Here is a 25,854-nt window from a genome sequence, read left to right on the forward strand (position 1 = left end):
ATGGAATATAAACAGAAGAAATTAGACAACAATTGACTTCTGCCCAGGAAATAATTTGTGGTCCTTCCCTCATGGCTAGGAAACAGAGTTACTCCTTGATGATTGAAACATAATCTATCTGAAATCAGAGATAAGACTCCCTTGCCAATAAAGGCCAACTCCGAAGGGCGCTAAAATTTCATGGAGTTCTAAAACATTAATAGGAAAATCCACCTCCTGAGGAGACCAAACCCCTTGCACTCTCTGAGACCCCCAGAAAGCCCCCATCCTGAAAGACTTGCATCTGTAGAGATTACAGATAAAAGAAGTCCCACTGCGTAATAAGATGATGATTCAGCCACCAAGATAGAGACTGGCTATTTCTGAAATCTAGATGAATCCTTTGAGATAGCAGTATGATCCCTGCACCCCTTCCCGAAGCATAAAAAGCTGAAGAGGCCTCATGAGGAAGAGAAAAAAACGGAATAGCATCCAAAACCACAAACATGAGACCTAACACCTCCATGCAAAGAGCAACTGAGGGAAAAGAAAGAGACTGAAGGATTAGACAGGTTGTAGACACTAGCTTCATTCTTCTTATAACTGTCAAAGAAAGACACATGGAAATTGAATCAATCTGAACCCCCAGAAAAAAACAACCTTAGTCGGGGGAAACCAGCGAGCGCTCTAAAAAAATTGTTTTACAACCATGTTGCTTGAAGAAACTACAACCGTCTGCTGATGTTAGATTCTGTTAAATTAAAATACAAAGCTTGAACTAAAGTATCGTCCAGGTAAGGAAACACTGCAATACCCTAAGTTTTGAACACAGAAAAAAGGGTACCCAGGACCTTGTAAAATATTCTGAACTCAGACCAAAAGGTAGAGCAACACACTGAAAATGCTAGCCCAGGTGATGTTGTTCCTTGAGAATAGGAACATGAAGATAAGCATCCTTTAAATCTACTGTGGACATAAACTGACCTTGCAAAACAAAAGGCAGAAAAAGTCAGAATAATCTACATTTAGAAAGTAGTCCAATATGGGCACAGCACTCTAGGGTAACACATTTTACTTTGTATACAGGCTGCACGTAGAGAGGGTCACTGCTTACCCCTTACTTGTATAAATGCAGAAAATCAATCCCACAGCACCACATACATTCTTAATAAAACTCTTTTTTTAATATTTATATAAATAAATAAAGAGTCTTACTAAGAATTTATGTGGTGCTGTGGGATTGCTTTTCTCAATTTAGTAAGTAGGAATTCTGAGAAATGTATTCGGAGCTCTTAGATCCAGTACAGGTCTGAAGTTCCTTCCTTTTTAGAAACAATGAAGAGGTAAGAATGAAACCCCATTCACCATAGAATCTAGAGCCAAACATAACTGACTAAAAAATGTCTGAGCCCTTCACAAGATTTCTCAGAATATTGGACAGGAAAGAACCTTCCCATGGAAGGCCTCATTCTAAAACCTGTTTGATAACCCTGGGAGCCTATATTTAGAACCCAGGGAACCTGAAAAGACTGAAACCAAGCTTCCTGAAAGAAGCTTAACCTGCCCCCTGCCAGAGCCTCACTTTCATGCAGACTTGGATAAGAGAGTAGATTTCTTGGACTGCTTAGACTTGTTTCAGTTAGAACTTGGCTTTCAAACAGAACAAGAAGAACCTTACTTCTCAGTGGAGGAATCCGATTTATGTGCCCTGTTCCGATGAAAGGGACAAAAACAATAAGGAGTTTAAAATTTACCATTGGACTTCTAGTCCTGAGCTGCTTTACCTTCCATCATAGCAGATGTAATAGAATCCAATCCAGAACCAAATAACATATTTCCCTGAAAAGAAAGAGATAAAAGAAACCATATCAGCAGACCAAGACATAATAAAGTCCTTCTAGAAAGTACTATAAAAAGGAAATGTATGCTTACCTGATAAATTTGTTTCTTTTACGATATGACGAGTCCACGGATTTCATCCTTACTTGTGGGATTAAACCTCCTGCCAGCAGGAAGTGGCAAAGAGCACCACAGCAGAGCTGTATATATAGCTCCTCCCTTCCCCTCCTCCCCCAGTCATTTGACCAAAGTTAGGAAGAGAAAGGAAAAGCCAAAGGTGCAGAGGTGACTGAAGTTTAAGAAAATAATTACATACCTGTCTTAGAAATGACAGGGTGGTCCGTGGACTCGTCATATCGTAAAAGAAAGAAATTTATCAGGTAAGCATAAATTTCCTTTTCTTTTACAAGATATGACGAGTCCACGGATTTCATCCTTACTTGTGGGATACAATACCAAAGCTATAGGACACGGATGAAAGGGAGGGACAAGACAGGAATCTAAATGGAAGGCACCACAGCTTGAAGAACCTTTCTCCCAAATATAGCCTCAGAAGAAGCAAAAGTATCAAATTTTTAAAATTTGGAAAAAGTGTGAAGAGACGACCAAGTTGCAGCCTTGCAAATCTGTTCAACAGAAGCATCGTTTTTTAAACGCCCATGAGGAAGCCACAGCCCTAGTAAAATGAGCCGTAATTCTTTCAGGAGGCTGCTGTCCAGCAGTCTCATATGCCAGACGGATGAAACTCTTAAGCCAAAAAGAAAGAGAGGTAGCCGTAGCTTTCTGGCCCCTACGCTTTCCAGAAAACACAATGAATAATGAAGATGATTGACGGAATTCCTTAGTCGCCTGTAAGTAAAACTTCAGGGCCCGGACCATGTCCAAGTTATGCAACAGACGCTCCTTCTTAGAAGAAGGATTAGGACATAATGAAGGAACAACAATTTCCTGATTAATATTCTTATTTGAAACAACCTTAGGAAGGAACCCAGGTTTGGTACGTAAAACCACCTTATCAGAATGGAAGATAAGATAAGGCGAGTCACATTGTAATGCTGAAAGCTCAGAAACTCTTCGAGCAGAAGAAATAGCAACCAAACATAAAACTTTCCAAGATAAAAACTTAATATCTATGGAATGCATGGGTTCAAACGGAACCCCTTGAAGAACATTAAGAACTAAATTCAAACTCCAGGGTGGAGCAATTGGTCTAAACACAGGCTTGATTCTGATCAGAGCCTGACAAAAAGACTGAACGTCTGGAACATCTGCCAAACGTTTGTGAAGTAAAATTGACAAAGCAGACATTTGTCCCTTTAAGGAACTTGCTGATAACCCTTTCTCCAATCCTTCTTGGAGGAAAGACAGAATCCTGGGAGTCCTAACTCTACTCCATGAGTAGCCCTTGGATTCGCACCAATAAAGATATTTACGCCATATCTTATGGTAGATCTTTCTAGTGACAGGCTTACGTGCCTGAATCAAAGTATCAATGACCGAATCAGAGAACCCCCACTTAGATAAAATCAAGCGTTCAATCTCCAAGCAGTCAGTTGCAGAGAAACTAGATTCGGATGATGGAAGGGTCCCTGAATGAGAAGGTCCTGCCTCAATGGAAGTTTCCACGGCGGCAGAGAGGACATGTCCACTAGATCGGCATACCAAGTCCTGCAAGGCCACGCAGGCGCGATTAGAATTACTGAAGCCCTCTCCTGTTTGATCCGAGCAATCACCCGGGGAAGGAGAGCAAACGGTGGAAACACATAAGCTAGGTTGAACGACCAAGGCACTGCCAAGGCATCTATCAGTTCGGCCTGAGGATCCCTTGACCTGGATCCGTATATCGGTAGTTTGGCATTCTGACGAGACGCCATCAGATCCAATTCCGGTCTGCCCCAATTGAGAATCAGGGTGGCAAAGACCTCCGGATTGAGTTCCCAGTCCCCTGGATGAAAAGTCTGTCTGCTTAAAAAGTCCGCCTCCCAGTTGTCCACTCCTGGGATGTAGATTGCTGACAGATAACAAGAGTGAGCCTCCGCCCACCGAATTATCTTGGATACTTTTGTCATCGCTAAGGAACTCCTTGTTCCTCCCTGATGATTGATGTAAGCCACAGTCGTAATGTTGTCCGACTGAAAGCGGATGTATTTGACCGAAGCCAACTGAGGCCACGCCTGAAGCGCATTGAATATCGCTCTCAATTCCAGGATATTGATTGGAAGAAGAGATTCCGACCGAGTCCACACACCCTGAGTCTTCAGGGAATTCCAGACTGCGCCCCAGCCCAGTAGGCTGGCGTCCATTGTCACTATCACCCATGAGGGTCTGCTGAAGCACGTCCCTTGGGACAGATGATCCGGCAACAACCACCAAAGAAGAGAGTCTCTCGTCTCCTGATCCAGATCTATCTGAGGAGACAAATTTGAATAATCCCCATTCCACTGTCCGAGCATGCACAGTTGCAGTGGTCTGAGATGAAATCGAGCAAACGGAATGATGTCCATTGACGCCACCATCAATCCAATCACCTCCATACACTGAGCCACTGATGGCCGAGGATTGGACTGAAGGGCTCGGCATGTATTTAGAATCTTTGACTTTCTGACCTCCGTCAGAAAAATCTTCATGGAGATAGAATCTATCAGAGTTCCCAATAAGGGAACCCTTGTCTGTGGAATTAGTAAACTTTTTTCTAGATTTACCTTCCATCCATGAGTTCTCAGAAAGGACAATACCATGTCTGTATGAGATTTTGTCAGATGATAAATTGACGCCTGGATCAGAATATCGTCCAGATAAGGCGCCACTGCAATGCCTCGCGGCCTGAGAACCGCCAGAAGGGACCCTAGAACCTTCGTAAAGATTCTGGGTGCTGTGGCCAATTCGAAGGGAAGAGCCACAAACTGAAAATGTTTGTCCAGGAAGGCAAACCTTAGGTACTGATGATGATCCTTGTGGATAGGAATATGAAGGTATGCATCCTTCAAGTCCACGGTAGTCATATATTGACCCTCCTGGATCATTGGTAAAATTGTTCGAAAAAGTCTCCATCTTGAAAGATGGGACTCTGAGAAACTTGTTTAGACTTTTGAGATCTAAAATGGGTCTGAATGTTCCTTCTTTTTTGGGAACCACAAAAAGATTTGAGTAAAACCCCTGTCCCTGTTCCAGTCTTGGAACGGGACAAATTACTCCCATAGTAGAGAGGTCTTTTACACAACGTAAGAACGCCTCTCTTTTTATCTGGTCTACAGACAATCGTGAAAGAAGAAATCTCCCTCTTGGGAGAAAAGTTTTGAATTCCAGTTGATACCCGTGGGTCACGATTTCTAGTGCCCAGGGGTCCAGAACATCTCTTACCCAAGCCTGAGCAAAGAGAGAAAGTCTGCCCCCTACTAGATCCGGTCCTGGATCGGGGGCCGCCCCTTCTTGCTGTCTTGGTAGCAGTAGCGGGCTTCTTGGGTTGTTTACCCTTGTTCCAAGCCTGGTGTGGTCTCCAGACGGACTTGGCCTGAGCAAAATTCCCTTCCTGTTTCGCGGAAGCAGAGGAAGAAGAGGGGACTCCTTTAAGGTTCCGAAAGGAACGAAAATTATTTTGTTTACCCCTCAATTTAGCAGTCTTATCCTGAGGTAGGAGATGACCCTTACCTCCAGTAATGTCAGAAATGATTTCCTTCAAGTCGGGCCCGAATAGTGTTTTACCCTTGAAAGGAATAGCCAAAAGCTTTGACTTAGATGACACATCAGCAGACCAAGATTTTAACCATAATGCTCTATGCGCTAAAATGGCAAATCCGGCATTCTTAGCTGCCAATTTAGCAATCTGAAAGGCGGCATCTGTGATAAAAGAATTAGCCAGCTTGAGAGCCTTAATTCTATCTAAAATATCCTCCAAAGGAGTCTCTGTTTAAGAGACTCTTATAAGGCATCAAACCAGAAAGCCGCCGCAGTGGTAACTGGTACAATGCAGGCTGTCGGTTGTAAAAGGAAACCCTGATGAATAACTTCTTTAGAAGACCCTCAAATTTCTTATCCATAGGGTCTTTGAAAGCACAGCTGTCCTCAATAGGAATAGTTGTTCGTTTAGCCAGGGTAGATATAGCTCCCTCCACCTTAGGGACCGTCTGCCAAGAGTCCCGAACAGTGTCAGATATAGGGTACATTTTCTTAAAATTAGGAGAAGGTGAGAACGGTATACCCGGTCTATCCCATTCCCTCTTGATAATCTCCGAAATTCTCTTAGGAACCGGAAAAACATCAGTGTAAGCAGGCACCTCTAAGTATTTGTCCATTTTACACAATTTCTCTGGTGGTACCACAATCAAGTCACAGTCATCCAGAGTCGCTAAAACCTCCCGAAGTAACAGGCGGAGGTGTTCAAGCTTAAATCTAAAGGACATGACGTCCGAGTCCGTCTGAGGTAACACACTTCCCGAATCGGAAAGTTCCCCCTCAGACAGAAGTTCCCTGACCCCCAAATCAGATCCCTGTGAGGGTACATCGGAAATAGCCAAGAAAGCATTAGAGGACTCAGTATTCATATTGACTTCTGTCCTACTGCGTTTGCCCTGTAACACTGGCAACTTAGATAAAACCTCTGTAAGGGTAGTTGACATAACTGCAGCCATATCCTGCAGGGTAAATGAATTAGACAGGGTTGAAGAACCCGGCATCGTTTGAGTGGGCGTTAAAGGTTGTGACATTTGAGGAGAATTTGGCGGCATACCCTGATTCTCCTCAGACTGAGAATCATCCTTAGACACACTTTCCTTAAATAAAATCTGCTCTTTACATTTTAAGGCCCTTTCAGTACATGAGGGACAAAAAGTAAGAGGGGGTTCCTCAGAGGTATCTAAACACATAGAACAAGTAGATTCCTCAATGTCAGACATGTTAAACAGACTAGCAATAGCAATAATAGTCGTTATTTACTTGATATATGGTATTTTTGAAGTCAAAACATCTAATAAAGGCTGTAAACCCAAAACGTGTACTGCACCTTTAAATAATAAAAGCCCAACAATTTTCCTATTGGTAGGCAAAAAGACGATTTTAGCAATAAAAATTGTCCCTATGTGTCTCAATTAGCTTAATTATATTGCACAACTTGTAAGGATATATAATATCACAAATTATGTCAGGTTTGTTAAATATAACTATGTATTACAAAAACTAGGCCCCTGCACCTCATTCTGCGCAATAAGCGTTTCACATAATAAGGCATGTCAAAACATCACTAAAAACAGCCGCATCTCCCAGCGTCAGCCCACATAATAATATATTAAAGTGATATACCACACTAGTATATAATGAAAATAACAGGGAATCCAGGAACACCATTTCTTATAGTGCATACTGCTTACCCCTCCCTAGCTAGGGATATTGTCAGTCTGTTCTGATGTAGCTCCCCAGAAAACAAAAGACTGAACATACCTCAATGCTGCTTGTAGCATTACATCGTTCTCCACACTGAAGATTTCACTTTACACCACCTTCAGCTGCACTGTGGGAACCAGAAAGGATCTTAGATAACGTTTGCTAAGATCATCAACATCAGGGAAGAAAATTAAAAATGTCTCCACTCCTCTTAGGAAGGCATACACTGACGATTTCTCCCTGAGAAAAATAGTACTCACTGGCACCATTTTAAAATAACAAACTTCTTGATTGAAGAATCTAAACACCTCACTTTACCTCTTCCTACATTAACAAAGGCAAAGAGAATGACTGGGGGAGGAGGGGAAGGGAGAAGCTATAAATACAGCTCTGCTATGGTGCTCTTTGCCACTTCCTGCTGGCAGGAGGTTTAATCCCACAAGGATGAAATCCGTGGACTCGTCATATCTTGTAAAAGAAATAAAGTCTAAACTTTACATTCTTAAAGCCCTCATTAAGCCGTCAGTCTCCTAGTCACAATACCAGTGCCTGCACCCTGCCCATAAATATCCTACCTACAGGATATAAAATGTCCCCAAATAAAAATTGCAGTTTGAATTTTCCTTGAAGTGCAAGTCTCCAAAACCTAGAAGACAAAATCGCTTACCTGCAATCCAACTGTTAGGCAGGATGACAGCTCAAAAGGCGTGAAAGGACACATACTCCTTACAGAGACCTGTAGAAAAAAGAAAGAAATGAGTAACCAACTCTGGCCTTCTATAACTAGGGCAGCAAAAATTTTAGGAAACAAAGTAAGGACACCTTACAACTTCCTAACTGCTTAAAAGCCACCACTACGTCGTGGACTCTCTATAGCTTAGGAAAGAAAGGATACATTTTCTTAAACCTTGCAGAAGGATTAATAGGAATACCTATGTTAGCCCAATGTCTGGAAAGAACAAATATGCCCAACTTAAATGAAAAAGTAGATATTTCAGATTCATGATCAGAGGACAAAACCTCCCCCCCCCTCTAAGTATATAGCAGCTTCACGAATAAAAAAAATAAACATTAAAAGGGACAGTATACAACAATTTTCATATAACTGCATGTAATGGACACTACTATAACGAATAATATGCACAGATAATTATCTAAAAATCCAGTATATATTTTTTTTTAGAACTTACTTAGAAGCTCCTAGTTTAGCACTGTTGAAAAGGTTAGGCTGGAACACTCACTGAAATGGGCTGGAAAGCAAAAAGAGCAGACACTCCACCCCTCCCCTGCATATGAAAAGACCCTTTACACAAACAGGAGTAAGCTCGAATAGGTAGACAACAGTTTACTTCTAAAACTTTGGGGCTTGGTTAGGAGTCTGAAGATCAGAAAAATGTTGTTTAAAAATAAGAAAAACTATACATTTAAGAAAAAAAAACTGTATGGGCTATATAAATGGATCATCTACAAAACATTTATGCAAATAAAAATCTAGTGTATAATGTCCCTTTAACCTTAGCAGGCTTAGCTAGTAGAAGGTGAATTCTTGCCTGACCTTCTACGCTTACTTGAAGGAGGAATGGCCACCAACATTTCAGACACAATAGAATGTATACAATCCTGGACTCCAGGATTCCTCAGTAGGATTGTTCTGTAAAGGTAAACAGAAGGAGCAGTAACATCTTCAGAAGCAAGAGCAGCAGTAGATAGGTCAGAATGCATTAAAATATTAATACATTTATTGCATAAGTTAGCTGGAGATAAAACCTCAGCTTGTTTAAAATGCAAACATTTAACACTGGTAGGAAAGTGTTCAAATGACCTAGCTTATAGGCAGATTTAGGGACAGGGTTAGAAGGTTTCATAACTGCAAGGAACGTATACAGAAGTTAAATGCAGAAAAAAAAACAAGCATACAGCTAAACGGTAATATCCCCATTAAAAAAGCTTTAAAGAAAGGGAAATGCTTACCCCCTCTGAATGGCTCCTAAAAATGTACAAATTAAAAAAGTATAAAAGCAGAGATGCGGTAGCACACAGAACACCTGATATCTAAATAGTGTACTCTGAGAACCCCTCTCACTGAAGAATCAAATGCACTTCTTCATTCTTCAACCTCCTCCAGCAGGGGCAAAGACAAGACTGAGGTGCCAGTGAGGTGGCAGAGGTTTTATAGAGCTCTTGGGGTTTGAGGATCGTTGCCTCCTCCTAGTGGTAGGGAAGATCAATTCCCATGATTAATGGATCATGGACTTTCACCACCTGTATGAAAGAAAATAACTTTTAAATGCAAAGTGTGCACAAGTTTCAGCACAGGGATAAAAAATACCCACCATAAACACAATGCACAGCAATGAAGGCTGACCAGTTCCTATGCTACAATGTAAGGTAGCCAACATGTAACATAGAACTTGTTATAATTATCCTTTTACTCTGACACCAGCTGCCACTGAAAGAGTTATCAGGTTAGATAAAACACATTCAATTACCTGTGCTGCATCTTCTTCACATTTAAATAATTGCACCATCTGAAGCATTTTTAATCTTCGGACATCTACCATGTCTTCACATCTGGGAATAGAATAGCATAATATCAAAAAGAGCTTAACTCAGATCTTCTGACAATTGTTTTTAAACATAATTCTATATTACATAGTTTTGTAACTAATAGGAAGTACGTGTTTATGCACAATTTGTCTGTAGGGTAGGTTGCTTACTGGATAGTAAGGACAAGCATAAAAAATATGTTTCAAGTAAAACAAAAACAACAATAACATATTTTAAAAAGCACTCTGTTAGACGCAAAAAATAAACAATTACCAGAATAAATGTCATTGTAAAGCTGGTGCTGTATTAATTTAATTCCCATGCATGATATTCATGAGATTATTCAATGTATGCAATTATCTCAGTATAAACTCACAGTATATAAGACACCACTAGTTGTGTGTACATTTTTTGAACAATATAATTATCAGTTAACTTTGGTAAATTTTGTAATGGAAAAATACATATATAGTGAAAGATTGTCTTAAAGGGACAGTATACACCAATTTCCATATAACTGCATGTAATAGACACTACTATAAAGAATAATATGCACAGATACTAATCTAAAAATCCAGTATAAAACCGTTTAAAAACGTACTTAGAAACTCACAGTTTAGCTCTGTTTAAAAGCTTAGCTGGAACATCCACTGCAAGTGGTTCTATAGCAAAAAAGCAGACAATCCCCTTCCCCTTCATATGAAAATACTCTTTACACAAACAGGAGCAAGCTGGAGTAGGTATAAATCAGTATCTTTCTAAAACTTTGGGGCTTGGTTAGGAGTCTAAAAATCAGCACAATGCTATTTATAAATAAGCAAAACTATAAATTTAAAAAAAAAAAAAAAAAAAAAGATGTATAGGCTATATAAATAGATCATCTACAAAAAATGTATGCAAAGAACAATCTAGTGTATAATGTCCCTTTAACTCATAATGAGAACCACTTCATCAACATATAAATAAGCATTTTTATATAATCACAGAAATATATTTTCTTTCTTGTCGAAGTATATTAGCTTTGCAAGCCTTCAAAGTGCATCTTATCACTACTGTCTTAAAGGATGTCAACTTTTGTTATAGCTAAACCCTATTTGGGGCTTTTATTTTATTTTTATTTTTTTTCAAATAGTTTTTATTTGTTTTTTTAGCAATATATAACAATAAATGGGGACTCGCAGGACCCCTGCAAATTTCAGTGCAAAACATGTAAAAAAGTGTTAAGGAAAAATTACAACTGAGGTATTCAAGACTCAGAAATGATGCCAGTACATTTTCCAAACAGCTGTAAAAGATGGATAAAAGGGAGGGGTGGGGGGTGGGGGAGGGGTTCATCTGAGAGGATGGGAGGGAGAGGGGAGGAGGGGCGGGGGGGGGGGTATACTACAGGGAGTCGCTAGAGGCGCCTGGTGCAAGGAATCTTAATCTCTAACTTGGGGGAGCCATGAGGTGTTATGTATATCTGTCCAGTCCGCCCAAACCATTTCAAAAAAGTCACTTTTATCCAGACTGTAAAATATGTCCTTTTCCATGGCGTGTAAGTAAGCCATTGTTTTGAGGGTATCAGGCCAGCGGGGGGGGGGGGATATTTGTTTCCAGTGCCTGGCGATATTAGTTTTAACCGACGACAGGAGATAAACGCAGAGAATCTGCTGGTGTTTAGGAAGGGCCTGTAAGTTTAGGTGCAGAAGTGCAGTGGCAGGGGTTTTTGGCAGCTGAATCCCTAGAGAAGACAGAGTACGAAAGCAGATATTCCACAGGGGGATCAACTTAGGGCAATCCCACCATATATGAAGCATATTTCCGTGGGAGCCACATTCTCTCCAGCAATGCGGAGAAGATGTCGAGAACATCTTAGATAACCGAGCAGGGACCAAATACCATTGGGAAATGACTTTATAATAGGTTTCAAACATTGTCAAACAATGTAATGATTTTTTAGTTAAGGTAAGGGACCTCTGCCAGGCATCTGCCGGGATTCGGGAGTGAAGAATAGTGTCCCACTTACGTAAATGTGGGGCCAAGTCTGGGGGCATATTACCGTCCAGCAAGCAATAGTGTCTTGAAAGAGGTTTGTGGAGTCTACGTCCACTTTTCCAAACAGTCTCCCATGGGGTAAGCTGACGCGGAGCGGAGGGAAAGAAACCCCAGCTAGAGAGGAAACTCTTGATCCTTGTAAACTCAAAAAAGAGGTAGGGTGGGATGTCTTCGCCTGGTCTGTCTTTAGACGATAGATATCCGTCCTCGTTAGTCTCTGACCAAAAGTCTGAAACAAGTTTTACACCCAGCCTAGCCCACGTATTGGGGTGTGTTTCTGTTAGACCTGTAAAGAGGCCTGGAATGGAAGTAATCGGGGAGGGGTGCGGCGCTATTAGTTTACGGTGCCGGATCTTATCCCATACTGCCAGGCATTCCAAAACTACACAGTTATGTATCTGTAGGGTTCTGCGGCTATGGACCGGAGTCCAGATGAGGTCTTTTAGGTAGATATCGAATGGTAATGAGGCTTGCTCAATGTCTCTCCACCTGTCTTGCGAGTGAAGCACTCCCCACTGGGAGATGTGCGTGAGCATGGCACCCTCATAGTACTTTACTATGGATGGGGAAGCCAGACCACCAAGTTGGACAGGGAACTGCAAAGTTCCGTGGGCTATTCTAGGTGTTTTATTTTGCCAAATAAATTTTGTGCATTCACTTTGAAACTGCAACAAAAGATGGGTGGGAATTCTGATTGGGAGGCATCTGAAAATATAGGTGAGCCGAGGGAGGAACGACATCTTAAGGGACGCTATGCGGCCCATCCAAGAGATGTTCTTATGATCCCAAACATGCTTTAGCCCTCTCAAGTCCGCCAAGAGGGGTAAATAGTTATCCTTCACCATCTGCTTCAAGTCGTTAGAGATTCGGACTCCCAGGTGAGTAATCCCTTTGCTAGACCATTTAAAGTCAAACTGACTTTGGAGGGCTGAAACATATGTTTGTGGGAAGCCCCATAAGTAAATTTCCGTTTTGGGGGTGTTCAGCTTGTAAAAGGAAAGGGAGCCAAAGACCTCAAGAATCTTCAGAAGTCTAGGTATTGTGCGGAGCGGATCTGCAGAGAATACGGTCACATCATCCGCAAACAGGGCGATGTTATGTTTGGAGCCCGAGAGTGTGATTCCTACTATGTCCCTATCAGTACGTATTGTTTCCGCTAGCGGCTCGATTGCCAATGCAAACAGGAGCGGAGAAAGTGGGCAGCCTTGCCTCGTGCCATTAAAAATGGGGAACGAGGACGAGTGGAACCCTACTCCCCTGACCGTTGCCGTGGGGTTGGAGTATAAAGCTTGGATCGCGAGGCAGATGTCTGATGGGAATTTAAAGGCGACAAGAGTTTCCCACAGGTAACTCCATCTAACCCTATCAAAAGCCTTCTCGGCATCCAGAGAGATAACCGAGAAGGGCTTGTTCATTCTTGTCGATTCGCAGGTGATATTGATAAGGCGTCTAGTGTTATCCGGGCCTTCACGATTAAGTACAAATCCCACCTGGTCTGGGTTGACTAGGATGGGCAGAAGTTTGCATAGTCGATTAGCGAGAAGTTTGGAATAAATTTTTATATCAACATTTATAAGCGAGATGGGCCTATAATTGGGGCAGAAGGAGGGGTCCCTATTTGGCTTGGGAATCATGATGATTTCAGCCTCCAAGAATTCACGATTGAAACTACCCTCTTGCCTGGCAGTATTAAAAAATCTAAGAAGAAGCGGGATTAGTTCTTGACTATAAGTTTTGTAGAACTGTGCGGGGAACCCGTCTGGGCCGGGGGCCTTAAGAGGTTTAAGGCGCTGGATGACCTGCTTGATTTCCAGCTGGGTAAATGGGTTGGACAGTGACTCTTGTTGTTCCGTGGTTAAGGACGGCAACTTTAGGGACTCTAGAAATGTTTTAATCTGTTGAGTGGAGGCAGGGGCTTTAATTTCATTGCCCTCAAGATTGTAGAGTTTAGAATAATAGTCTGAGAAACATTCCCCTATCTGTGAGGGTAGTTTATGAGTCTTGTTGTTGTGAATGATTTGGTGTATGCGGGAAGAGCTATTCCGCTGACGCAATTTGTGTGCTAACAGAGTGTCGGCCCTATTGCCCTTATAATAAAATAATTGCTTAAGTTTTGTAAGGTTCTCTTGGGTGCGCCTCAACTCTAGCTGGTTAATATGTGCACGTACGGCTGAGATCTGGGAGGTCCGTACTTCAGAGACTTTAGCTCTATTGGAGGATTCAAGTAGCCGAAGCTTGCAGTGGGCTTGGGCTAAGGAGAGTCCAGCAAGTTTCCTAAGGCGAGCCTGCTTGCGGATAATATAACCTCTGGAGACCGCCTTGATGGCGCCCCAGAGGGTATCATCAGATGTCTGACCATTGTCATTAAGTCGGATAAGTTCTATAAGATCTCTGCGTAGTTCTTCCCTGAAGGGGATGTCTGCTAGGATGTTATGTGGAAGAGACCACCTACTTTTATGAAGACAGGGGTCACTAGTGTGAAGATCTACAAGCACAGGGTCATGATCTGACCAAGAGCAGAGGGGAATACTAGATTGGAGTACTGAGTCCAGGGTCGTTGCCGAACAGAAAATATGGTCTAACCTAGAATAGGTTTTGTGTACCTGGGAGAAGTGGGTGAAGTCCCTGTCTGTGGTGTGTAATGATCGCCAGATGTCAAAATAACCAAATTCAGACATGATGGATTTAAAGCGTGTGGAGAGGAGAGTTAGTTGGGGGGTGATCTTGGTTGGGGATAACGTCTTGCGGTCAAGTTTAGTGTCCCAAATCATGTTGTAGTCTCCCGCTATTATAACTCTGCCCTGTTTGTGGTGGTCAATTAATCTCAGGATTTTTCTAAGGCAAGCAGGCTGTTGGGTATTGGGAAGGTATATAGAAACTAGGGTGTGCATGACGTGATCAAGCTTGCAGATTACTATGGTGTATCTAGCCTGGGGGTCCCTTATTACCTCAATTTCCTCATAAGCTACCCTTCTGTGAATCAGGACCGCAGTCCCTCAAGCTTTTTTTGTAAATGAAGAGCATTCTATGGTCGTGTATGAGCGAGAATGAAATCTATGGGGAGCATCTAACAGCCAGTGCGTTTCTTGAAGAAACACTATATCGGGGTTATGATGATTAAGCATGCGAGTGAGTAGGCTCCTTTTGAAGGGAGAGTTTAAGCCCCTGGAATTGTGTGTGCATACTCGTAGTCGGGACATAGTTCACTTCTAGCCCAGGGGGGTGGGTGGGCAGCGGGGGTATCTGGAAGGTTTAGGTTAAAGGCTTGGACAAAGGTATATAGGGAGAATGGGAGGGGGGGAGGGTTATTCAGAATGTGAGGTGGAAATGTACTGACAACACAGGTGGAAATAGTCCACCTAGGCGGAACCCTGGTGTGGGTTAACCTATGGGGGGGGAGCTAAGAGCAAATGTGTGAGAGGAGCTGGAAGGTCCAGCCCCACTCCACTGGCTAAGTAACTAGATAATGAGGAATGAAACAAGGTGCAATAAAATGTAAACCTGTGGGCCCCAAAAGGGGGCGTGACAAAAGCGTAATTAACTAAAATGAGTACAGGAACCTGATAGGAATCATTGGATACAATAAGCTAACAACATGTACATGCCACCACAAAGCAAAAGAATCTGGTTTCATATAATTAAAGATTGCATAATTTGGATAATGCGGACCCCATTCAAAGGCACAACATAATAACAACAAAGGGTGAGAAGATTGGGGTGAGGGCATTTTGTCCAGTCGTACCTGTAGAAATATATAGCATAGTGAGCTCAGAGGGCTGACATGAAACGACAGAATGTGACGAACGAGATGGAACTCGTATTTGCAGTTAATGCAGGTCTCACTCAGTAACACGTCTGCGTGTCAGCATAAAATAGAATGAGCAGAGGTGAGGACATTATATCGTGTCATGTCAGTATTATGTAAGACTAGGTGGGCTGAAAGAGCTAACATGAGACATCAGGAGGCAATGGACAGTGAAAACACATAAATCAAACATGAAACACTAGCAAGTGGGGATATATGAGTGAGAAGTCACAATTTTCAGACACTATGGCTCCTACTCCGTTACTTGTTAACACATCAATACAAGGCAATAAGAGTAGGGGAAGCATATTGTATCCTATCAGACCTGTAAAATATAACAGAAGTTGTCTCATGTTCAGGTGGGTGAAGACTCTAGTTGGGTTTCATCAGTAGATTGCTGAGTTCTCATCCTCTTAGGCCTTTGTTCCTTAACCGACCATTCGGGGGCTGTGACTCTCAGCTTAGATTGTACAACTGGAGGTCCCCGTGGGTCTATTGCCATGAGGCCCCATTGGCCAAGGAGGGAAGTCCCTTGAGAAAGAGAGGTCACGGTGATTGACTTGTTGTCTTTTGTGATTATTAGTTTAGTAGGGTAGCCCCACCTGTACTTGATGTTCTCCCTGCGAAGAATCTGTGTGACTGGCTGGAAATATCTCCGGTGTTGGAGAGTGTGTGCGGATAGATCGGGCAGCAGTTGTATGTCTTTAAATCTTTCTGATGTTTGCGGCTTACGAAAGGCCGCCTGCATGAGTCTGTCCTTAAAGATAAAACTGTGGAAACAGACTATGACATCTCTCGGCTTCTCCTGAGAAACAGTTCTAGGGCGAAGGGCTCTATGGGCCCTTTCCATGGTGTCTGTCAGCCCCTCTGTTGAACCCAGCAGTTCTTTAAAAAGATCTTTCAGGAAACTTTGTATCTCTGCCGGTTGGATATCCTCAGGTATTCCTCTAAACCTTATGTTGTTTCTGCGTGCCCTATCCTCCACATCGGCCAGTTTGAACTCCAGCTGGCTGATTTGATCCGCAAGAGATTCTGAGTAGGACAATAAATTTGTATGGTCAGTGGCAAGATCGTCCTGTTTTCTTTCCAGGGAGTCTACTCTGTCCCCTATCTCAGAGATGTCTTTACGGAGTTCAGCATGATTGCGTTGGATTTCTTTGGTTATGGAGATAGTTTGGTTTGCAAGCATTTTTTTAAGTGTTGCTTCCGTTATTAGGTGTTGTGATTTCACTTGAGGCCGGGTTGGGAACCATCTCCCAGAGACTCCGACTCACTCAGACCTTCATTGGAGTCCTCATTCTGGTCTTTGGGGTGTTGCGTGAAATGATCCAGGACTGTTTTTTTCACAGAACCTGGCGGCTTCGAGTGCCTCCTGGCGTTGTGTGGCATTTTCATAAGAGGAGAGAGAGCCTCTGGTTGAACCAGTGAGCCCGAATTGGGGATAAATGAGAGGGCTATTGGACCCCACAGGCTAATAAAAATAAAAAGAGGATAATACACATGCACAGTAGTGTTACGTAACGGAGTAGGGCCAGCTGTCCACCCGTAACCTCTATCTCCCCATAGCGGCGTTTATGGGCCACATACTGCCCCACCAGACTTTGTATGTATCAAAAGATGCCGACTAAGGTGGAGAGAGAGGCCAGGCAGGCGTCTTATTAATATTACCCTTATACTTATAAAGAGATGCTGCTGAAATTCTGAAGGGGGGGGTAAGCCCCCCGGACTCGGGGAAGGAGGGATACGACCCGGAGGAAGGGGAAAAGGAGAGTGGTGGTGACCAGCCCGCGTAAGCAGGCCGGAAAGGAAGAGTCCGAGAGGAGGGGGTCAGTGGTAGAAATTGAAAACAACACACATATGGGCGACTAAGCCCAGAGTACTTAAAACAGTTATTTCTGTCAGTCAGCGCACAGGGTGAGAAGCGAAATATACTCTCACTATTATTCAAAGGGTTACATAAGTGCGGCAAACGGGCAGGAACAACTGGATCCAAACAAGTTAGATATCAAACGTCCTGTGAAAGGAAAAGAGTAAGTTAAGCAAGGTCACCACACTAAATAGTACACAACAAGACACTCCACTCTGAGCTGGGCTGCAGAGAAACAATAGCTGACGCAGCAGCACAATAAGACACAATTCAACAGCAGTGGCCTCAGTTCATGAGAACAGCATTAATTAAGATCAAGGTTTGTCACCTAGTAGGTTCTGTGCTTTAAGGGACTTGAAAAGAGTCCTGGGGTGTAGCCTTGCAATTGTGATCTTGGATAAAACCTCCAGGCCACACTTTAGAAAGTAGATCCCAATACAGGTTTTTTAGAGCCAGCAGGCTGCTTGAAATAACCACAAACAGGGTTCAAATAGAGGAAAATATGTAAGATTATCTTTGGTATTGCTTCTCAATAAAAGTTTGTGTTAGATACCTGCCCTCTTGCCAGTGTGTTGCTCCGTCCTTAGGTGGGATCGCTAAGATGTGGAATTAGCAATGTGAGGTAGGCTGATAGGGAGATTATTAATCCAGTTTGCTGCCACGTGTGAGTAAAACTGCCCTGAATGGGATATCTGGCTTCCAAAATTAGACAGAAAAAACTTAGTTGTGTGGTAACTAGCTAGAGTAGGAGAGATCACAATATATCCTAGATTGTTTTTTGTATCGCAACTAAAGTCTGTATTGGGCTATGCTGCCTGTGCTAGTAACAGGCTGTTGAAAATTCTGCTGCAGTTTCTTAAGTTTTTTTAATCTAGTCGATGGCAAACCAAATGTCCTTTTCCAGAGAAAAAAGAACTCTCCATGCTGCAATTTTAAAAGTTGAGCGGCTTATGTTTCAGTTTAATCTGATTGAGTCATGCTGTGTTGTAGTGGTGCGCTAAAATGGCGTTTCGCGCCACAACCTAAAAAGTCTATCTCTTCTCATGTACCTTCTGCTTAGTTTAGGGCGGCCACAGCAATTGAAAAGAGAAAGTGTTCGTGCAGATTGATAATTGTGTTAAGTCAATGCCTACTCACTGTGTCCCAGTTGCTTGGTCAATTTGAGAAAGACTCTCCCTGCAGCGTGTCCCGCAGCTCTCCAGTGCTTGCCGTGAGCTGAATTGCTGTGTTGCTGCTGCGCTTGGTTAGCTGGGCACCGGAGCGGATCCCCGACCCTCCGGTGCTGGTGGAGATTGAACGTCTCAGTTGTTGTGAGCTGGAGTGCTGCAGGTAGTACACGAGACTATCAGGCAAGGTCTCTATGTGATCCCAGTAGTTAGGCCTCCAAACCGGACTGGCGAGCCAAAGTGCCCTAGTAAGTCACGGAAGTTTCGTTCTCCAGCCACTAAGTGAGGATAATACTCAGAGAACCTTCCCTAATAGAAAAAGCCAACTTTTTTGGCAAATATTAGTAGCTGTTTTGTAAATTATATATTGGTTACGGAGGAGCTCCGTTATGCTGCGACTGGTCTGTGCGGCTGCTGGCTCCGCCCCCGGCTTTTATTTTTTTAAACTTAAAGGGACGTTGTACTCTAGAATTGTCTACCCTTTAATATACTCCCAATGGTCCATTCTACCTGCTGGAGTGTATTTAATTGTTTGCAAACAGCTACTTCACCCCTTATTTGTTATTTGAAATAGCTACGTTTGCCTGTTGTATCCCCCACCTACACTGAAAAGGGTAACAAACATTATCTCTGTAGAAAAGCTATGTAAATAAGACACAATACATCTCCCTCTGAGGAATATAAGGGAGAGATATTTTGTATGAGAAATAGTTACTTTTGTTTATTCAACCACCCCAGCCATAATTATCATTTCAATACCTAACAAATACTTGCAAGCTCAGCCCAGTGTTAAGGGCATTTACTAAATGAGTTTTAAATTATAAAAAACAGCTATATCAAATACATGAAGGAACAATTTCCTATACATTTATTACTCTTCAAAATGTATAACAAGTCAATTGGAACACATTAAAGTGAATGTAAATTTTCATGAAACAGTGCCCAGTTTTTAAAAATACTATTAAAAACAGGTTTACATTGCAGCGTATTTTAGAAATACTTATAGCCGGATCGCCAATCCCCAGCCCGCAGCTCCTCTGTAAATATGTCATCAATGACGAAACCAGCTTCCTCCAATCATGGCTTCCCCCCCGAGCGTCCATCTCGTGAGGTCACGTCGTGATTGGAGGAAGCCGGTTTTGTCATTGCTGGGTAAGTACAGCAGGAAGAAGCAGGGGGAGGATCGCCGATCCGGCTTTGGTGAAGAAAGAGTTAAGTATATGTAAAATACGGTGCAATGTAAACTTTCATGAATGAAAGTGCCCGTTTTCAATAGTATTTTTAAAAACCGGGCACTGATTCATGAAAATTTACATTTACTTTAAGGAGAAACAAATTTATTTTATAGTACAATGCCCCTTTAAAGAGCACTGGTGCTCTGCATTTAAGGCTATAGTGCACGATCCATAGCCTAAAATACAGATCAGCAGAACGGTGTGATCACATTTTAACCGAAGTCAAGCAGTGGGTGGTGCAAATAGGTTGTACTGCCTGCTCAATTCGCTCTTTTTTTTTTTTTTTTATTCCTGCAGCAAACCCAGGAGAGAAGTTTTGAAACAAAAAAACAAATTGAGCCTTAGCTCTTGGTTTCGCAGTCCTAGCATTGCTGTAATTCAGTGCCTTTGCTTTTTTTTTTTTAATTCATTTTAATGTTCAGTGTCCCTTTAACAGCTGAGTATTTTTCCATGTCTTAGAACAAAGTATAGATTTTAAATATTTTAAAAATATCTCAAAGCGGTGGCACCAAAACACCTTCCACAATCGGTACATACTTGTGGAACAACTTGCATAACTTTGTAGAGGCATCAAGCTAATTAATATTAGCCTTGAAAAGAAATGCTACTATCTCTAAGGACTATAGCTCTCAACTGTTTTGAATGATTTGGGACATGCTTGAATGGGCCAAAGACTGAACAAAATCATGAAAATCAGGAAGAGTATCAAAATTCCTATGAAACAAAACTGAAAGAAATCTGCCCCTTCATATAACTGGCAAATAAGTCTTATCCAAAGCAAAATCCTATGAATTATAAAAGAATGCCAGAAAAAAAGCATGATCTAAACACAAGAAATAAAGGCATTCCAACCCTTATGCTAAATATTCCTAGTTGCAGGTTTATGAGCCTGAATTAAAGTTCCAATCACAAAATCAGAGAAACCTCTATGTCTAAGAACTAACTGTTCAATTTCCATGCTATCAAGTTCAGAGACTTGAGACCCGGATAGAAAAACGGACCTTGAGACAGAAGGACTTATTACCGTAGAGGAAGAGGCCAAGGAGGGAAACTGGACATCTGAACCAGATCTGCATACCAAATCTTGCAAGGCCAAGCTGGGGCAATCAGGGTTACTGATGATTTATTTAGGCTTATCTTGCAGATCACTCTGGGAAGAAGAACCAGAGGAGGAAACGATAAACAAGCTGAAATGACCAAGGAGCTACTAGAGCATCCACAAACTCTACCCGAGGATTCCTGGAACTTGTAAAGTACCTGGGAAGTTTGTTGTTCAAACAAGAAGCCATCAGATCTATCACCGGGAGACCCCAAAAATCCACAATCTGATTGAACAGACCATTCCCCTGGATTTGGAGATTGATGACTGAGAAAGTCTGATTCCCAATTGTTCACTCCTGGAATATGAATCGCAGAAATTAGACAGGAATTGATTTGCGCCTAAGAGAATTGGTGCCACTTCCCTCATGGCTAGGAAACTGTAAGTAGCCCCCGGTGGTTGACATAAGTCATTGCTGTGACATTGTCTGTTTTGAAAAGGCGATGAGACTCCCTTTTCAGCAGAAGTATAGCCTGAAGAGCTCTGAAAATAGCACAGAGTTCCAGAACATTTATTAGTAACCTCGCCTCCCGAGGATCCCACACTCCCTGTGCTCTCAGAGAACACCAAACACAGCTCCCCAAACTGAAAGACTTTCATCTGTAGTGATCACAGTGGACGAGCAAAAGAAGCCCCCTGAACAAAGAACTAATAATCCAGTCACCAAGTCAGAGACTGTCTTGTACTGGGATCCAGAAAAAAAAATCCAGAAAAGTATGATCCATGCACAACTGATGAAGCATACATGTGAAATCGAGCAAAAGGAATTGCATCTGATGATGCAATCATAAGCCCCAAAGCTTCCATACAAAGAGCAACAGAGGGAAAGGAGAGGGTCTGGAGTTTTGGACAAGCAGACACCAATTTTAACCTTCTTTGCTCTGTTAGAGAAAGACTAATGAAGACTGAGTCTATTTGAAAACCCCAAAAAGTTACCGTTGTCTGAGGAATCAAAGAACTATTTGGTAAATTGATCCTCCAACCATGTTGTTGAAGGAACAATAACAGTCTGGTGGTGTAAGATTGTGCTAAAGGAAAAGATGGAGCTAGAACCAAGATATCGTCCAGGTAGGGAAACACTGCAATACCCTGAGATCTGATCACAGACAACAGGGCACCTATAACCTTTGTGAATTTTTTTGGAGCTGTAGCTAGACCAAATAATAGAGCAACAGACTGAAAATACCTGTTTAGAAAGGCAAACCTCAGAAACTGGCAATGTTTCCTGCAAATTGGAACATACAGATAAACATCCTTTAAATCTATTGTGGACACAAACTGACTTTGCTAAACAAAAGGCAGAATAGTCTCAATTTTGAAAGAAGGAATGCTAATAAACTTGTTCAGAGCGTTCAGATCCAAGAATAGTCTGAAAGTACCTTCCTTCTTTGGAACAATGAAAAGATATCAATAAAATCCCATCCACTGTTCCTGCAAAAGAACTGGCACAATCACGCCCATAGTTTCCAAATTTGAAACCGACTGAAAAAAAGTCCTGAGTCTTTAAAGGACCACTCAATGCAGTAGAATAACATAATTAACAAGTGCTTAAAAAAAAGACAATGCAATAGAACTTACTCTGATTTTCAAATAAGCAGTAGATTTTTTTTCTTGCAAATTTATTTTTTCTCCCATTTTCCAGCCACCTGTATCATGTGACAGACATCAGCCAATCAAAAACTAGTATATGTATACCCTGTGAGCTTGTGCATGAAAATTTGATAATGGAAGTAAATTGGAAAGTGTCTTAAAACGGCATACTCTTTCTGAATTATAAAAGTTTATTTTGACTTGAGTGTCCCTTTAAGGGATTCCTTAGAACATTGGACAGAAAAACCCCCAGAATTTATGCTTACCTGATAAATTTCTTTCTTTTGCGATGTACAGAGTCCACGGATTCATCCTAACTTGTGGGATATTGTCCTTCCTGACAGGAAGTAGCAAAGAGAGCACCACAGCAGAGCTGTCTATATAGCTCCCCCCTTAACTCCACCCCCCAGTCATTCGACCGAAGGCCAAGGAAGAAAAGGAGAAACAATAAGGTGCAGAGGTGACTGAAGTTTACATAAAAAATACTATCTGTCTTGAATAGACAGGGCGGGCCGTGGACTCGGTACATCGCAAAAGAAAGAAATTTATCAGGTAAGCATAAATCTGTTTTCTTTTGCAAGATGTACCGAGTCCACGGATTCATCCTAACTTGTGGGATACCAATACCAAAGCTTTAGGACACGGATGAAGGGAGGGACAAGACAGGAACCTAAACGAAAGGCACCACTGCTTGTAGAACCTTTCTCCCAAAAATAGCCTCCGAAGAAGCAAAAGTATCAAATTTGTAAAATTTGGAAAAGGTATGAAGCGAAGACCAAGTCGCAGCCTCAGAAATCTGTTCAACAGAAGCATCATTTTTAAAAGCCCATGTGGAAGCCACCGCTCTAGTGGAGTGAGCTGTAATTCTTTCAGGAGGCTGCTGTCCAGCAGTCTCATAAGCCAAACGGATGATGCTTTTCAGCCAAAAGGAAAGAGAGGTAGCCGTAGCCTTTTGACCTCTACGCTTTCCAGCATAGACAACAAACAAAGAAGATGATTGGCGAAAATCTTTGGTTGCCTGCAAATAAAACTTCAAGGCACGAACCACGTCCAAGTTGTGCAACAGACGGTCCTTCTTAGAAGAAGGATTAGGACACAGAGAAGGAACAACAATTTCCTGATTGATATTCCTGTTAGAAACAACCTTAGGGAGGAGCCCAGGTTTGGTACGCAAAACCACCTTATCAGCATGGAAAACAAGATAAGGCGAGTCACATTGTAATGCAGATAGTGCAAAAACTCTTCGAGCTGAAGAGATAGCAACTAGAAACAGAACTTTCCAAGATAGAAGCTTAATATCTATGGAATGCATGGGTTAAAAAACGGAACCCCCTGAAGAACTTTAAGAACTAAATTGAGACTCCATGGCAGAGCAACAGGTTTAAACACAGGCTTTATTCTAACTAAAACCTGACAAAAAGCCCGAACGTCTGGGACATCTGCCAGACGCTTGTGCAACAGAATAGACAAAGCAGATATCTGTCCCTTTAAGGAACTAGCGGACAATCCTTTCTCCAATCCTTCTTGGAGAAAAGACAAAATCCTAGGAATCCTGATCTTACTCCATGAGTAGCCTTTGGATTCACACCAAAAAAGATATTTACGCCATATCTTATGATAGATCTTCCTGGTGACAGGCTTTCGAGCCTGAATCAAGGTATCTATGACCGACTCAGAGAAACCCCGCTTTGATATAATCAAGCGTTCAATCTCCAAGCAGTCAGTTGCAGAGAAATTAGATTTGGATGTTTGAATGGACCTTGAATCAAAAGGTCCCGTCTCAGTGGCAGAGTCCATGGTGGCAGAGATGACATGTCCACCAGGTCTGCATACCAAGTCCTGCGTGGCCACGCAGGCGCTATCAAAATCACCGAAGCTCTCTCCTGTTTGATTCTGGCAATCAGACGCGGAAGGAGAGGGAATGGTGGAAACACATAAGCCAGGTTGAACGACCAGGGTACTGCTAGAGCATCTATCAGTACTGCCTGAGGATCCCTTGACCTGGATCCGTTACGAGGAATAATCCGATGATGGTCCAACCACCAGGACAGAGAGATTTGAATGTTGGGATTTAAGTATATCAATTGTGATATCCGAGTAGAATCCCTGCACCATTGATTCAGCATGCTAAGCTGCAGAGGTCTCATATGAAAACGAGCAAAGGGGATCGCGTCTGATGATGCAGTCATGAGACCTAAAACTTCCATGCATATAGCAGAATAGTCCTTATAGTCAGCATCTTGAAAGTTGGGACCCTTACAAAGCGATTCAAAAACTTCAGATCCAGAACTGGTCTGAATGAATTTTCTTTCTTTGGGACAATGAATAGATTTGAATAAAAATCCAGACCCTGTTCCCGAAGTGGAAACGGTATCACCCCTGAAAGCTCCAGATCTGAAACACACTTCAGAAAAGCCTGAGCTTTCACAGGATTTGCTGGAACGTGAGAGAAAAAGAATCTTCTCACAGGAGGTCTTACTCTGAAACCTATTCAATACCCTTGAGAAACAATGCTCTGAATCCACTGATTCTGAACAGAACCTGCCCAAATGTTTTGAAACAATTTCAATCTGCCCCTCACCAGATGAACTGGATTGAGGGCCGCACCTTCATGCAGTCTTGGGGGCTGGCTTTGGTTTCTTATAAGGTTTGGATTTATTCCAACTTGAAGATGGTTTCCAATTGGACTAGTGGTTTTCTGTTCTCTATTCTGATGAAAGGAACAAAACTGATTAGAAGCTTTAGATTTACCCTTAGACTTTTTATCTTGGGGCAAAAAAACTCCCTTTCCCCCAGTGATAGTGGAAATAATAGAGTCCAACTGAGAACCAAATAAATTATTACCCTGGAAAGATAGAGATAGTAATCTAGATTTAGATACCATGTCAGCATTCCATGATTTAAGCCATAAAGCTCTTCTAGCCAGAATAGCTAGACATAGATTTAACATTAATCATGATGATATAAAAAATAGCATCACAGATAAAATGATTAGCATGTTTAAGAAAACGAACAATGCTAGACAAATCAGGATCTATCTATTGGGTACTTATAGAGCGCGAACTAATCACCTGTGAGGGTCTCAAGGTGCTAAGGGAAAGCAGATAGGAGGAGGGGGGGAGGGGATGGGCGTTCAGTCGAAGAGCCAGGTTTTGAGGTCCTTTCTGAACTTTGTAAGGGAGTTGGATTGTCTGAGGTGCAGCGGGAGGGTGTTCCATGTCTTTGCTGCTATGTGGGAGAAGGATCTTCCGCCCGCTGTGGATTTGCTGATGCAGGGGATGACTGCGAGTGCTTGGTCGGCCGATTGTAGTTGT

General features: G+C 42.2%; 1 protein-coding gene across 1 annotated transcript in view; it reads right to left on the bottom strand.

Moving 5' to 3' along the window:
- SESTD1 (SEC14 and spectrin domain containing 1) overlaps positions 1–25,854 on the bottom strand; it is a 404,487-nt gene that overhangs the window by 73,728 nt on the left and 304,905 nt on the right. Inside the window, exon 14 of the mRNA XM_053698514.1 lies at positions 9,684–9,765. Within this exon, the coding sequence (XP_053554489.1) occupies positions 9,684–9,765 (82 nt within the window). The remainder of the gene's footprint in view (positions 1–9,683; positions 9,766–25,854) is intronic.

This window comes from Bombina bombina, chromosome 1, assembly GCF_027579735.1.
Source record: "Bombina bombina isolate aBomBom1 chromosome 1, aBomBom1.pri, whole genome shotgun sequence".
In the NCBI taxonomy this organism is placed as follows: Eukaryota; Metazoa; Chordata; class Amphibia; order Anura; family Bombinatoridae; genus Bombina; species Bombina bombina.